Below are 13,447 nucleotides of genomic sequence, written 5' to 3'. Positions count from 1 at the left end.
AGGACTCACAAGTGAAGGAGAAACTCAATCACAAAAATTCATAGCTGCCATAACAACTGTAAATTTGAATTTCAAATTCATCCGAATTTAAAATGCACCGGTTTCCATCAGAACTCTCCAATTAAGCGTGCTTGGGCGAGGGTAGTACTAGGATGGGTGATTCCTTGGAAGGTCCTCGTGTTGCACTCATTTTATTTTGCCCCTTTTTTTATTTTTTGATAATATTTATTTTTAATTTTTAGGCTTTTTGCTTTTCCGCTCTGCATCATTTTTTCGCTCCGAAAACAATCCGAGTCTAGAACTAGAGGTGCCATGCAGCATAGCGGGACCCGCACGTTCAAATTTATAGCTGTTATGGCAGCTATGAATTTCTGGGATTAAGCTTCTCCTTCACTTGCGTAGAAGATTCGGACTCTTCTGGCGAGTCCGTTCCAACAGCTTCTCATCCAGAACATCATGGTACAAATATAAGTTGTGTAAAGCCTCGAAACCATCTCCATGCTATACTCGAGCAATGCAAAATTCCCCTCTCCTCCGACACAAATGATCAACGACTATGATCCTTTTATCTGCTTGAAGATCCAGGAATGAGTAAGAGTAGATTCATATGCCCAAATTCTTAAAAATTAAAGATTATTTCTTGAGATTTTTTTAATCTCAAGCAGGAAAGTTTTTGTTTCAAAATTTCTTTTCTAGATGGCAGAGTTGAACATCTACATTAGGCTATAGACTTTGTCTTGTAGCTGTATGGATATCCATATCTTGGTTCTTGAGAGAGATAGGCGAGAGAAATGTATCAAAGAAAAAAAGTGGGTGTGGGTCATCAATCTTTTTGGGAGAAAGGAATTTAATCAGAAATTTTGGAAATACGGACGCATGGAGCTTCATCAATGCAGTTCTCTGTAAGGTGATACAACAAAATGGAAAAACAATAAGAAAGATGTGTAAGTTCTTGTTATTCATACTTTTCTTGTATGGAAGTATCGTTGGTGGTTAATGTATGCTAGGAGAGGGAAGCAAAGGATCCCGCATATCAAAATATTTGTAGCCCTAAAAAATTTAGCCTATCTCATGGCAATAGATGTAAAACGATTATTGTGGTAGGAGAGCTGATTATTTATATTCGTTACAAGTATCCACATTCTTTTGATTATTTGTTCTTTGTACAAAAATTATTGAGCATGGCTAATGTCGATCTATCAAGACAAGGACAAACAGAGATCATGTTATGGTGTATAGTGCATATTGCGATACCAATATGTAACGACCTACACAAGGATCCATGCAAGTATGTATTTAGTCCAACATTAGTTATTCGCCAGAAAGATCTTAAGTGCTTGTATAGGACTAAAAAAATCAAAAAATATCTTTTGTTTTTAGTTATTTTGGATGAGGTCTTAGATTGTGACAAATGCCATCAAAACGGTCCTTGCTCATGGCTTGTGTGGACTAGCATGGGCTCATTGAGGCTGACCACGATCCAATCATGATGTTTATGATTATATATGAATATATTTAGATCCTTAGCTTGAAAAGAACATCATGCCTTAAACACACACACACATACATAGAGAGAGAGAGAGAGAGAGAGAGAGAGAGAGAGTATATAAGGACTTATGCGAGCATGGTTATTTATGCAAAATTATGGAACTCAAAAAAAAAAAAACATTCTATCTAGCCATTTAGGATGTAGTCATGGACTCTAATAATACTAAAATATATATGATATTGTATCAAGATATCTAACAGTATATAATAGCTTCACTACACTGCAACGAACAAATAGATAAAAAAACTTAAGATTTCAGGCATGTCGTCATTAAAAAAAGTACTGGTCATTTTTTTTTTTTTGCTAGAACGGATGATTCATATCTTACGAATACGAATATTTTCAATAAAATCAGAAAACAAAATATTTCGGAGTGTTCGAAATAATTCTCCATCCTTAGTCCACATGGTACTATCTGTATGGCTGGTCACATAGGTGGCCATCCAATTTATTGCCCTATTAGCTTCATGAAAAATATGCTTGTCCTAAAAAAGAGGAGAAGAAGAGAGGAGGAGGAGGGGGAGGGTACTGGTCACCTCTTAAGGCACAAGCTTCTAACTCAACTTTTCTGTAAGATATGATGAACTTGATCGAATGGTGCTGGCATGTTGACAAATCCTTAAAAAGTCACATCAATGTACCTTTAGATTGTCCAATAGAAGAGTAGCATTTAGAGGAAGAATCGGTTTTAACCCTACCAAAGTTTTGACCTCCCTTGCACTGAGAAATATAAAAAATGTGTAGCAATCCTAATAGGTTAATGATATAAAGTTCATTATCTTATGCAGGTAAAATTTTTTTAAATAAAACATTAAAAAAATACATATTTTTTTATTATTTAGTGCATAAGTTACGAATTCTCAAATTATATAAATTTTGGTATAGAAATATTTTAAAAATCGTAGGTCACATCTTACTTCCCCAATCATCAAAATTGGATTCCATGTTATCCCATCAGGATATGACTTCATCTCACTTAAAATCCAGTCATCAACATATAAAAATAACAAACACCACACACGTGCTTGTGCTGCATGCCTGTTGCCAGGTCAAATTTCCATGGCCTTTATCCGATCTGGGCTTGTCAACCGGATCCCAGGGTATTATTTAATAAGATCTAGGAAAAGGTGAGTCCAAGGGGAGGTGAGACGCTAGAAGCCAGGGGGATCAATTCATGGCGGCCTTTCCTCCCCTATCAGGGCTTCCTGCTACTCTTATTAGTCGATTCCACCGGTCACGTGGACTCCCCCACCCAAGCTCCTCCTCTGTGCCTCCTCTTCCTCCACTCGCGATTCGAACTCGTTCTTCCCCTTCTTCTTCCTAACCCTAACCTTAGATCTCCTTCGATCGCCCGTCCGCCATTAATCTTCTCGGCAAGAGAGGGGAGAAAAGAGAAGCAGAAGAGGGGGTGGGGGTGGTGGGGGGGTGGGGAGGAGATAGAGATGGATCTTCAGACGAACCACTCCATGTTCGAGAGGCGGCCGCCCGCCAAAGATCGGGCCCCCGCCGTCCGGTGGTTCAAGGAATGGTGCGTTCGCGCCTCTTGTGATTTTGGTTTAGGGACTAGGGTTTTCTTGTGATGATCGCTTGGCGTGGCGTAGGGTTTGCGGGAAGTTTGGGGATGTAGCTTGTATCGTGTAAGAAAAAAGAAAGAAGAAAAACCGATTCGTTGGCAAATGTTTTGATAAGTCTGATTGATTTCCTTTGGGGTTCTTTGATCTAGGGTTCCGCAGGAAGTGGTGGCGACTGGTGGAAAGTGCTCTCTTTTGAAGTGGGTTACAGGTATCTTTGACCCTGCGATTATGAGGATTAGGGTTCTCTTTTCGATTGATGAAAGGTTAATTTTCTCGTTGTGAACTGATGGGATCTGAAAGAGTGCTATTTCTTCTCTTTTTATGCGCATTTCACAAGGTGATGGAACTTGTTCAGGGCAGGGTTGGGTATGTTAATCAAAATAGCCCGATTTCTAGGTTATTTGGGATAACTCGGATAGTTAATATTAAGGTCCGTCGTACCATTTCCGGTCGGTGTACCGATGGCGGCCCGGACCGGTATGTACCGATTCCGTATCAGTACGTACCGGTGCCGAATCGATCCCATAGCGGTACGGCAGTTCTACCGGTTTGTTTTTCGATGAAAAGCTTTCGGTACCGAATCCCACGCTGATCCAGTACCGGCCCTAGCCCGGACCGGATTGTACAGGCCGGTATGGCATACTCTGGTTAATATAATATTGTAAACATTCAAAAACCAACATTCTGAGTTGATCATTGAGAAAGCAGTTTGGGTATAAGAATAATCGTTAACCAAAGAACATGGGAATTGAGCACCTTTTATCTTGTCGTAGCTAGTTTACTGAATGGTTCTTGGCACAAAGTTTTTATAGAAACTTGGGTAAATCTGCACACCCAAAAGGATTTTTTCAATTTGAAAGCAATAAGACTTATTAGTATTTATGCTTGTGAGCAAATTAAAGTCTTAAAAGTTGCTTATGTGAAGCATTGGGGAAAAATGGGGAGGCTATCTTTATGCTTGTGAGCATTTTGATGAAGCATGGAGTGATAATATTCAAATTCCTGGCTTAGGAGGTCTTTCTGCTGGTTGGTTTGGCAATGATTTCTATGTGGCTATTAATTATTTCTCGCTTGTCCTTATATATTTTACATCTGTACGCAAGTTTTTAAATGCTGGAACAGCTATATGTGGCCAGCCAAATGTTTGATGGCATGTTTTTCTAGATATTTATTGATGTCTCTTGCAAAGTTAGCACTTAGCTTCTCCCATCGTGTATCCAGGTTTGTTGTTTCCTTAATAATTGATATGTAACCAAGGAACGGAACAATAGTGGACATGTTTAAGCATCTGCATTAGCTTGTCTTGCCTGATTGATATCTAATTAGTTCCCCTTTTTTAATACATGTTCTAGAGGATATGCTAAAGACTCTGAGAGAGAAATCTAAGGAACCACAAGCAGAAGAGCCAAAAACTGAACCAACCACTGAAGTTCTTTTCCTCTGCAGCTATGAAGGTTGTGGAAAAACATTCGTTGATGTAGGGGTTTTAAGGAAACATGCTCACATTCATGGAGAGAGGCAATATGTTTGCCATTATGAAGGCTGTGGAAAGGTAATGCTCATCATTATTGTTCAATGTTACTTTTGAAATGTAAGTATTTTGCATTACTCAACACCATTCTCCATATCAAATGAGTAAAAGAGTTCAACTAACTGCAGACTCAACTGCTCATCCTTAACATATACAATTTAATGTGTGCTGAATTGTTTTATATACATAACATATATGGATATTTACGTTTCCCCCCGTTTGTTCACTTTTTTTTTTAGTTCGTATATGTTATGTTGTTACTTTAATGTCTTCAACCTAAGATGATAAAATGCACTTGATCTAGATGTTAAGTTTTCAATAAGATGTATACCCGCTCTCCTCTTGAAATTTAAAAAGTTCTGTTCTTCGTTAGATGATCTTGTTTCATCCACATATTGTTTGATTATGTTCCTTTTCACTGTGATTGTGGCCCAATTGATTGCTAGGGACGTAACATTATATTTAACTTCCAGATTGTAGAATGCTTTTTTTTTGTTTTTTTGCTTTCTTGCATTTTTCTTCTTTGATATCGGCCATTCACTGCATCTTATATCTTGCTGGTGTAGTTTCCCATTTTACCCATCAATACTAATATTTATCATGCAAGAGTTACTGTGAAATATCCTAATAAAATATTGATCAATCAAGTCAATTCTCAAGTTACTTCTAAGATTCATGTTTATGCTTTGCAGAAATTCTTAGATAGTTCCAAGTTGAAAAGACATTTTCTTACTCATACGGGAGAAAGGGATTTTATATGTCCTTATGAAGGCTGTGGTAAGGTAGTTATCTTGTCCATTTTTCCATACACTTCTCACATTCTTTTGTTGTGGTGAAAAACCATCCTGATTATTTTTTCCATTCTTGTTGCTTGGGTACTTCTTGTTTTGGATAATGGGATGATTATCTATATGTTGGTGTTTGATTTTTTTTCTAAATATTTAACCATCATAATACGGTTTGGTGCCCAATTAGTTTTTTAGAACGATAAGAAATATATCAAAATTAAATAAGAAAGAGAAAATAACAAGGAGAATAAATGCAGAACAATTTGGAACTTTTTGTCATTCTATCAAGAAAATGATCGACTAAAAGCCAGATGAAGTAGATTTAACAAATTAAAGTCTTCCCTTCCGATTTAATTTAAAGTGATATCAAAATAAGAGGAGAAAAGCTCTTTAAAATTTTGTTTTATAAAGATGTTCCAAGTCAACCTCAGGTTGAGTCTTTTCAATTCATATTTTGCATCAGTTCTAATAAAAAAATATGGGATTAGAAAATTATTTTTATTTGAAGATAAGACATCTGGATTTAAAACTTAAAAAAATGTCTTAGAGAGAACATTTGAATTTGAAAGATTGTCCTATAATGGGATTGTTGTGCTTGAGGCTTGCAGTCATGCAATCTGTGATGTATCAAAAAAGAAAAAAAAAGAAAAATTCACATACAGTCTCCTAAATCATATTGGATAAAGTAATTGTTTGTGAAACTTACTGCAACTACGAATGTTCATAACTCTGTAAAAATCTTCTGAATATGTTTTATTTATGGTTTTCTCAATGGGAAATTACTTATGAGGAAGTTAGTTTATAATGTGATTCCTTGGGGGCAAATGTATCATATGGAAGGAGAGAGTTATGGCTAAAAAAGGAGTAACGAGAAGCCAATGAAACTATTATTGAAGCTTTCAAGAATTAGAGCATTTTGTAGGTGCTATGCTTTTCCAATAGGGGAGGTTTCAATTATTTTATCTGTGGTTGTGAGTGGAGCTCCATTTGGAACTGACAAGAAGTTTAGAACATTCTTAACTTTGTTTATCATCTCCTGTCATGCAAATGCTAAAGTTGCTCTATGATATTAGCTTGTTAAAAAATTTTGATTCACTCCTGTAAGTGGCTTTCATAATCATGCCATGGATTCACTGTCTGCGGTTTTTTTGTCGGAACCATGGGCAGCAGGTACTTCAAAAATGAGATGCTGAGGAGGATATAATTGGTTGAGCTAATGACAAAGGGGAGAGTTTGTGCATTATTCATTCATTTATAGATGTTGCTAGAGTTGGCATCAATTTGTCATCTTGTTGATGAAAATTAAATAGCAGAAAAATTACAAGGGTGTTTTGGGAATGTATTGTTTGGACATCATTTCTCGTAGATGCTGTCGTCATGTGTTACTTCTAAATTCATCCATACATAAAGAGTTATGATGTTGTTCTGAAAATCTTAATGCTTAAACATATATATTTTCTTGCCGACCAGCCATAGCTGGTTGTTGTCCCTCTCTGAAAGAGAGAGAGAGAGAGAGAGAGAGAGAGATCTAGGGTTTGAATCCTAGGGGTGGCATCCCCACCATGTTTCTCAAAAATGATACGCATATATTTTTTCAAATTCGGTAAGAAGCTTGTCTTCAGGAAAGTTTTATAGGGATGGGAATTTATTTTAGTGATGCATTTCATAATTGATTTTTTACCTCCATTTCATCCTCATCCCTGGTAATTCTATTCAGAGTCTGATTTTATATTTTCAGTTATTGTCACCCTCATTAATTGAGGAACCATATAAGGCTAATCTAATGACTGCTTTTATAGCTAACATCTTTGGTCTGTCATTCGATTTATGAATAGGTGCAATAGATATTCAAATTTGCTGGAATTCTTACTAAAATCACCCCATTTTGGAACTTTCTCATAGTTTAGGCATTGAACATTCTTCTGGCATTTTATTTATTTGCAAATTCTTCAATATACTTTCGACTTCATTTTGCCTGAGATCGATTCAGTTTACATATTGATAATCGCCATGAGTTTCATTCTACGCTGTGATGATTCTATTTGACTTATAAAGCTGTGAATTGCAGGCTTTCTCGTTGGATTTCAATTTAAGGGCGCATATGCGAACACATTCGCTGGAGAACTATCACATTTGTCCTTATCCAGAATGTGGGAAAAAATACACACATGAATGCAAGTTAAGAAGTCATATCAAGGCCCACCATGAAAAGGTAAGACTGCCTATTCACTCAGAGCTCTGGGTTGGTTATTTTCAGCCTCATGCTACATCACTCGCTGTTTTGGTCATTCGATGTTCTGCAGAAATACTTGTATGCTGCTAAAGCCTTCTAACTTCGTCAAGCATCAGTTTTTTGGTTCTTCAGACTAAAATAACATTGTCCTTAGACAAATAAGATTGACCTTCTTTTCTGTTTTAATTCTCTCTTCTAATTGATGTGTTGCATTTCATTGATTGTGTACACTGAAAATGAAAAAAGAAGTGAATAATGTCAACATAATAAAGCTCTTGATAGAATTAAAGTTTGCTTATATTAGAATATATCGACATGTTCGTGTGCTCTTCCATTGTATCAACTAGGCAGTGCTAGATGCCGTTCAACCTTTGATATTCTCTGGATCCTTCACCTCCAGATGGCCAATGTGCTGTGTTACTATGTTGAGGTGCCTTGCAGGATGATGCAGACCTCAGCCTCCTTGGAGTGACAAATCCTAGCATGCCAGGAGTAATAGCTCAAAAATTATGGAAGGCTACCAGATGACTTTCCAAACCATTGTTGCCAATGTCCCTTGATGGGTTTAGTCTAAGTTCAACTAGTCTCCGTCTGATGTAGCCTTGTAAACCATTAAAGGCTGCACATTGATTAAATAATAGAGTCAACTAAGATCAGATTAGATCTGAATCAAGATGCGGAAGGGAAGAATATAATGGATCAAGAGAAAGAATAAGAAGATAAAGGGAATTTTTTTTGGGAGGGGGGAGGGAAAATTGCCAGCTGCCAACTTCACTCCAATTTTAAGTCCCCAGACTACCCCTAGAAGCATGCAATTACTGTATATGGATACTGTAGGGTGAATAAAACTGTGAACAGTGTTGCTACAGCAACATAACCTCCTTAGTCATCTATTAAGGCTTCAGGCCAAAAGATCTCCGCTATAAATAAACACGTACCAACTAAAGATTAAACATAAACAGAAATAACAGCAAAAAAAAAAAATTGAAAACTAAATAGATATGTTCACGATTTTGATGACCCACAAACCTTAGATGTGTCCTTCGCTTCCATTGTGTACATCTCATCCTCAGTATCTTCTTAATGGCATAACTTGCACAGTCTTCATTGCTGGATCTCCAAAACTTGGTGATGCAAACTAGCATATGGCTTCCTTGCAATTGGATCATTGGACGATTGGCTCTAGTTCATATTGATTGACAATTGCACAGTATTTGATCATCTGTCATATGATGTGCAATGATGGTTCTGGTAAATCAACAGAGGATGGATCTTCAAAATACCGGATCTTGGCCAAGATCATTGAACGCCGGTGGATCCTCTCTTAAATGATCGGACACTCTGGACGCTCACATGATTGGTCAATAATTATTGAATATGAACTCTGTTGCTCCTATTCTAGATTTTCAGCTGATTGGCCTTCCTTTATCATGTTTGAGGATGATTCTTTCACCATAGGCTCCTTCTTGTGCAGATCTTTAATCATAGGTTCTTCAACTTGTTCTTCATGTGTCATAATCACATCGAAACTACAGAGATCCTTGCAAATATTACATATTATATTCTAGTCAAACTCTTCTTACAGAGTTTTGTTGGATGATGAAACTTCAATGGAAGGATATCATTCAAACAAAAGCCAACTAATTTGCAATGTCATCTAAATTTGCCTCAGGATGATTCTACCCTATCAAGGAAAAATCACCTCTTACATTGTGCCCTAATACTCTCTTGCTGTCATTATTGGATCCATAATTCTTTTTTGGCTTTCAATTTTTGAAGGACGTACATATGAAGGTTGCTATATGTGTAGCCACTTAGTATCAATGTAAAGCATTGACAGCATTAAAAATTTTCTCGTGATATTATACAAGACTCTTAGTAAAAGTTATTCTGAAAAATGCATCAGGATCCTGTCAAGTTATACTGACATATCAATGTTCTCTTACCAAGAACTAAACAAGATCATATAAGTTCCGTTCGTTGGTTCACAAATTTGAATCGTTGTCTAAAAATTAATCTTCGTATCTGGAGCTGATTGTACAAGGGACACATCTCTAGTTCTTTGTCCTCAATGATAAAAAGAAAGATTTCTACTTCATGAAGCAATTGAAAACAAGAGAGAGCATTCTGTTTGAGTGCAGTTCAAGTGTAAGACAGATATGATGCTCATTGATGTCATGCTTTTCCAGCAGCTTTTGTTGGAATAATAATATATGTGACATGCGAGTAACTTTTCTGTTGCTTGAGAATGAGGTATCTCATGCTGCTCTTGTTGGACCAATGATGTATGTGACACATCAGATGAATAACATTTCTAAGTCAGTCGAGGATAAGATATCATATGCCAGCCTGGCAGTGGCATGGTATGTACTCTGCCATGCCCAGTCTGAGTCATGCATCTTAGAAAGGCACTGGCATAGTATTACATATAGCGAACGCCATGCCATGCTGACCACCATATAATTTCATGAATTTACTAAATACCATTTCTTTTCTTTTCTTTCAATGATAAGTCAAACCTCAACCAAGGGGAAAACTGCTGGTGCGGTGTGCTGCATACATTTATCTGTTTACTTGTTGTCCTACGTACAGAACATCTTGGTATTGACTTGTGTGCCCAATTTACTTCACAGAACTCGGTGATCGATGGAATGAAGCACGCACCAGCAGCAGAAAAGCTCCATAGTACCCCAAAGACTCCTGCAGCGGCTTATGGTTCTGCTTCCTCTGAGCGCCCTTATGCCTGTCCATATGAAGGCTGTGGTAAAGCATATATTCATGAGTACAAACTGAACCTCCATTTGAGAAGGGAACATCCTGGCCACAATTCAGAAGAAAATGGCAAGCCCGCGCCTGCTGCTGACCATGCGATGGATGAAGCCAGCGATCAGGATGCTTATATTGTGAAGGGTGGTGTTGGCAAGAACAATAAAAGAAGCAGCAAGGCCAATCAGGAGCAGAAGATGCCGCCTGCAAAGATGCAGAATCGGAAGGGCTCAAACTCGGCTTCTATAAATGTTAGCACTGTCAAGAAGCAGTGGCCACGCAAAGAGGTTTATGAAGAGGATAGTGAGGAAACGGAGGAAGATCGAGACAATGTTGAAGAGGATGGGTGGAGGTATCAAGGTACAAATGGCGATGATGAGGAGACAGAGGATGAAGACTAGGTCTTGGCTTACAGTCTGGTACGAACATTTTCACAGATGTAGTTGATGTCCATAACTGGTTTCATGTTCGACCAGAAATAAGTTAGTTGGCAGTATTGTGTTTTTTCCCCGCTATTATTGAATTTTGGTTAGATTCTGTTGAATGTGGATACCAAGTTGAGAGGACAAAATAGCAGACACAATAAACCTTGGTAAGTCTTATCCAGTCAGAGACTGGGTCTACTTGCATGTATATGATTGCACCCCTGTGCTTGGGTGAGATGTTGGCCCGTCTGCTAAGATTTCCAGCAACAGTTGTTAGGCTTGCTGTTCTTTAATTTCACCAAACTGAAGCTTGTTCACGTTTACCCTGTGAAGTAAAATGGTAGTGCCCATGCTCGTAAGAGCTTAATTCTTGCAATCCAGGGAATTCAGGGGCCCAATCAGGAATATAAAAACAAGGGGCCAAGCTTGAGGTCTTGCAGTGGACTAGAAACTCATTGATTGGGAGCGGAGACAGCAACTTATTAATGAAGTTAGGTAGGCCAGAGTTATTGACTATATTGTGCACCACGAAGCAAGATTTTTCGAAGTGCTTCAAGAAAGAAAAGCCTTCCTGCTTAACCCTGTGGAGGAAAGGAAGCTCTTATGAATGTGTCACAGATTGTTGCGAAGTTATCCGAGAAACTTGAAGCCCATGATCTTATAAATGAGCTCACCATAACATGTAACGTTTTCCTAACACATATCCTAAAATCCCTAGAGCTAACATGTAACCAGATACTAGGCTCATGAAAAAGAATTGCATGATGGGTTTTGCTGTATTTCCGAATCATGAAGGGAAGGATCTGATATGCTTGGTTTCTGACAAAAATTAGAATTGAAATTGAAATAAATTAGAATAGAAACCGGAATGGCCATATATTTGACTCATATTTGGAATTAGAATTGAAATGAGCGATTTCCATTGTTGTTTGATTTATTTAAAAATAAAAATTGGAATCAATTCAAATTTTCAATTTTACCTTTAAACTAAAAATCTTTAAAAATTAATTATTTTTATTTATTTTTATATATTTATTTTATTTTATATTCAAAATACATATCAAGAAATTTTGAAATTGAATATAATTTATTAATTTGGATTATCACGGGGCAAGTGCAGGTGATTTTCTCCTAACTTAGGTCCAAAACTCTCAGCAATAAGCAATCATTTATCAAAGATATCTTTCAAAAAATATTGTGCACGACAAAATATGATAACTAGTCAGATTTTTCAGTGAAGATATATTAGTTAGAAAGATTGTATAGTTGCTAATTTCAAAGCACATTCTATCATGGCTTTATGCACAATTGATTATAGCAAAATAATCGCACATATAAAAATTTTCATGCAGCCATGTAGTGCTGAATTTTACCCACTGGTCCTCTTCCTTGTGTTATCAGTTCCTTGATTTTTTTTCCCTCCCAAAAAGGCTCACTGCTGCATGATACCCCAAATGCAACCACGGTTCGCGGTTTCAAAATTAATGAAATATTTAATCAAATTGTGTGCGAGCCGCACGATGGGGCAACCGAGCCTCTCATGGCAAGCCTCATCCATCCATCAATTCCCAAAAAAAGCCAAGCACGTAGCTCATTGTCCAGAAGCCACAATAACCACTGCCTCAGTAATTAAGATTAAGGCTTCATTTGGCATAGCTTTTGGTAGGCCAGAAAGCACTTTCTAACAGCAGTTGCTAGATAAGACTTTGCCCGTAGGTCGATTTTTTTTCTCTCCTTTGGGAATTGATCTAGTCTTTCAATCTCTAAGTGATTCTAGGTTTTTAATTATTTCCAGTAAATGACAAGCTTGCCTTACTTGTAACCACTACAGTGGTGAAATACATGAGGACTGGACACGGGGTGGCATATTGTTTGATCAGTTAAAGATCAACTTTTAGACAAATACATGGTGCTTAACAATCTACTTTTATCGAAGTTAGATGCAACAGCAGAAGTGCTCAATTCTTCTACCCCCACCCTGCCAAAAAATAAGAAGCTAAATTCTTCTCAAAAAATATATGTAATGTATCCTATTCTATCTTTCTAAATAATAGTCTTGTAACGCCGGCGCATACAAACAACAACCAATCTCTCACTTCAATTGTGATGGACCAGTTGATGGTGATAATAAGAAGCTGAAATATCCAGTCACTGTGCCATAATAGTTAGATGCATCAGTGGTAAGCAGGCGAAAACAAGGAACATGTGTTGACCCTTTGATGCCTCCTAGGTTGAATACAAGAGCAATCTAGAAGTACTTCATCAAACTAGCCAGCACGAAAACCTTTATTTTCCTTCAAACCACCTCTCTTTTTTTTTTTTTTTTTGCTAAGGTGCGTAGATCATACCTGACGAGTATGAATACACATAATAAAATCAAAAAACAAAATATCTTGAAGTGTTAGTGGCAACTCCCCATCTCCAGCCCACAAAATACTAACGGAGTGACTGGCTACATAAGCAGCCACCCAGTCCGCATCCCTATTAGCTTCACGGAACTCGTGCTTGGCCTGGAAGTTCCCTCCAGTCAAACTACCTCTTCAGTTATCTAAAATACCACAAAAACTTTTTTTTTTTCCAT

The 13,447-nt window shown here is 37.4% G+C and overlaps 1 protein-coding gene across 4 annotated transcripts; it reads left to right on the top strand.

The window, feature by feature from the left end:
* The first annotated feature begins 2,646 nt into the window (after positions 1-2,646).
* On the top strand, positions 2,647-11,189 carry LOC103719962 (zinc finger transcription factor YY1-like). 4 transcript variants are annotated; one of them, XM_008809451.6, is made up of 6 exons: positions 2,647-3,077; positions 3,273-3,331; positions 4,476-4,675; positions 5,347-5,436; positions 7,511-7,654; positions 10,309-11,189. In XM_008809451.6, the coding sequence occupies exons 1-6, from the start codon at positions 2,992-2,994 to the stop codon at positions 10,840-10,842; spliced, it is 1,113 nt and encodes a 370-aa protein (XP_008807673.3). In that variant the 5' UTR covers positions 2,647-2,991; the 3' UTR covers positions 10,843-11,189. The 4 variants fall into 4 exon arrangements, with proteins under 4 accessions (XP_008807673.3, XP_008807676.3, XP_008807675.3 ...); XM_008809453.5 differs by having other exon boundaries at positions 2,648-3,186; XM_008809454.6 differs by lacking the exon at positions 3,273-3,331.
* The last annotated feature ends 2,258 nt before the right edge of the window (positions 11,190-13,447 follow it).

The sequence above is a fragment of the Phoenix dactylifera genome, chromosome 13 (genome assembly GCF_051530095.1).
Source record: "Phoenix dactylifera cultivar Ajwa chromosome 13, Ajwa_hap1_PhDact_Kaust_v1.1, whole genome shotgun sequence".
NCBI classification, from domain to species: domain Eukaryota; kingdom Viridiplantae; phylum Streptophyta; class Magnoliopsida; order Arecales; family Arecaceae; genus Phoenix; species Phoenix dactylifera.
The sequence above is the reverse complement of the archived record's forward strand: the minus strand, read 5'-3'. Positions and strand labels throughout refer to the sequence as shown.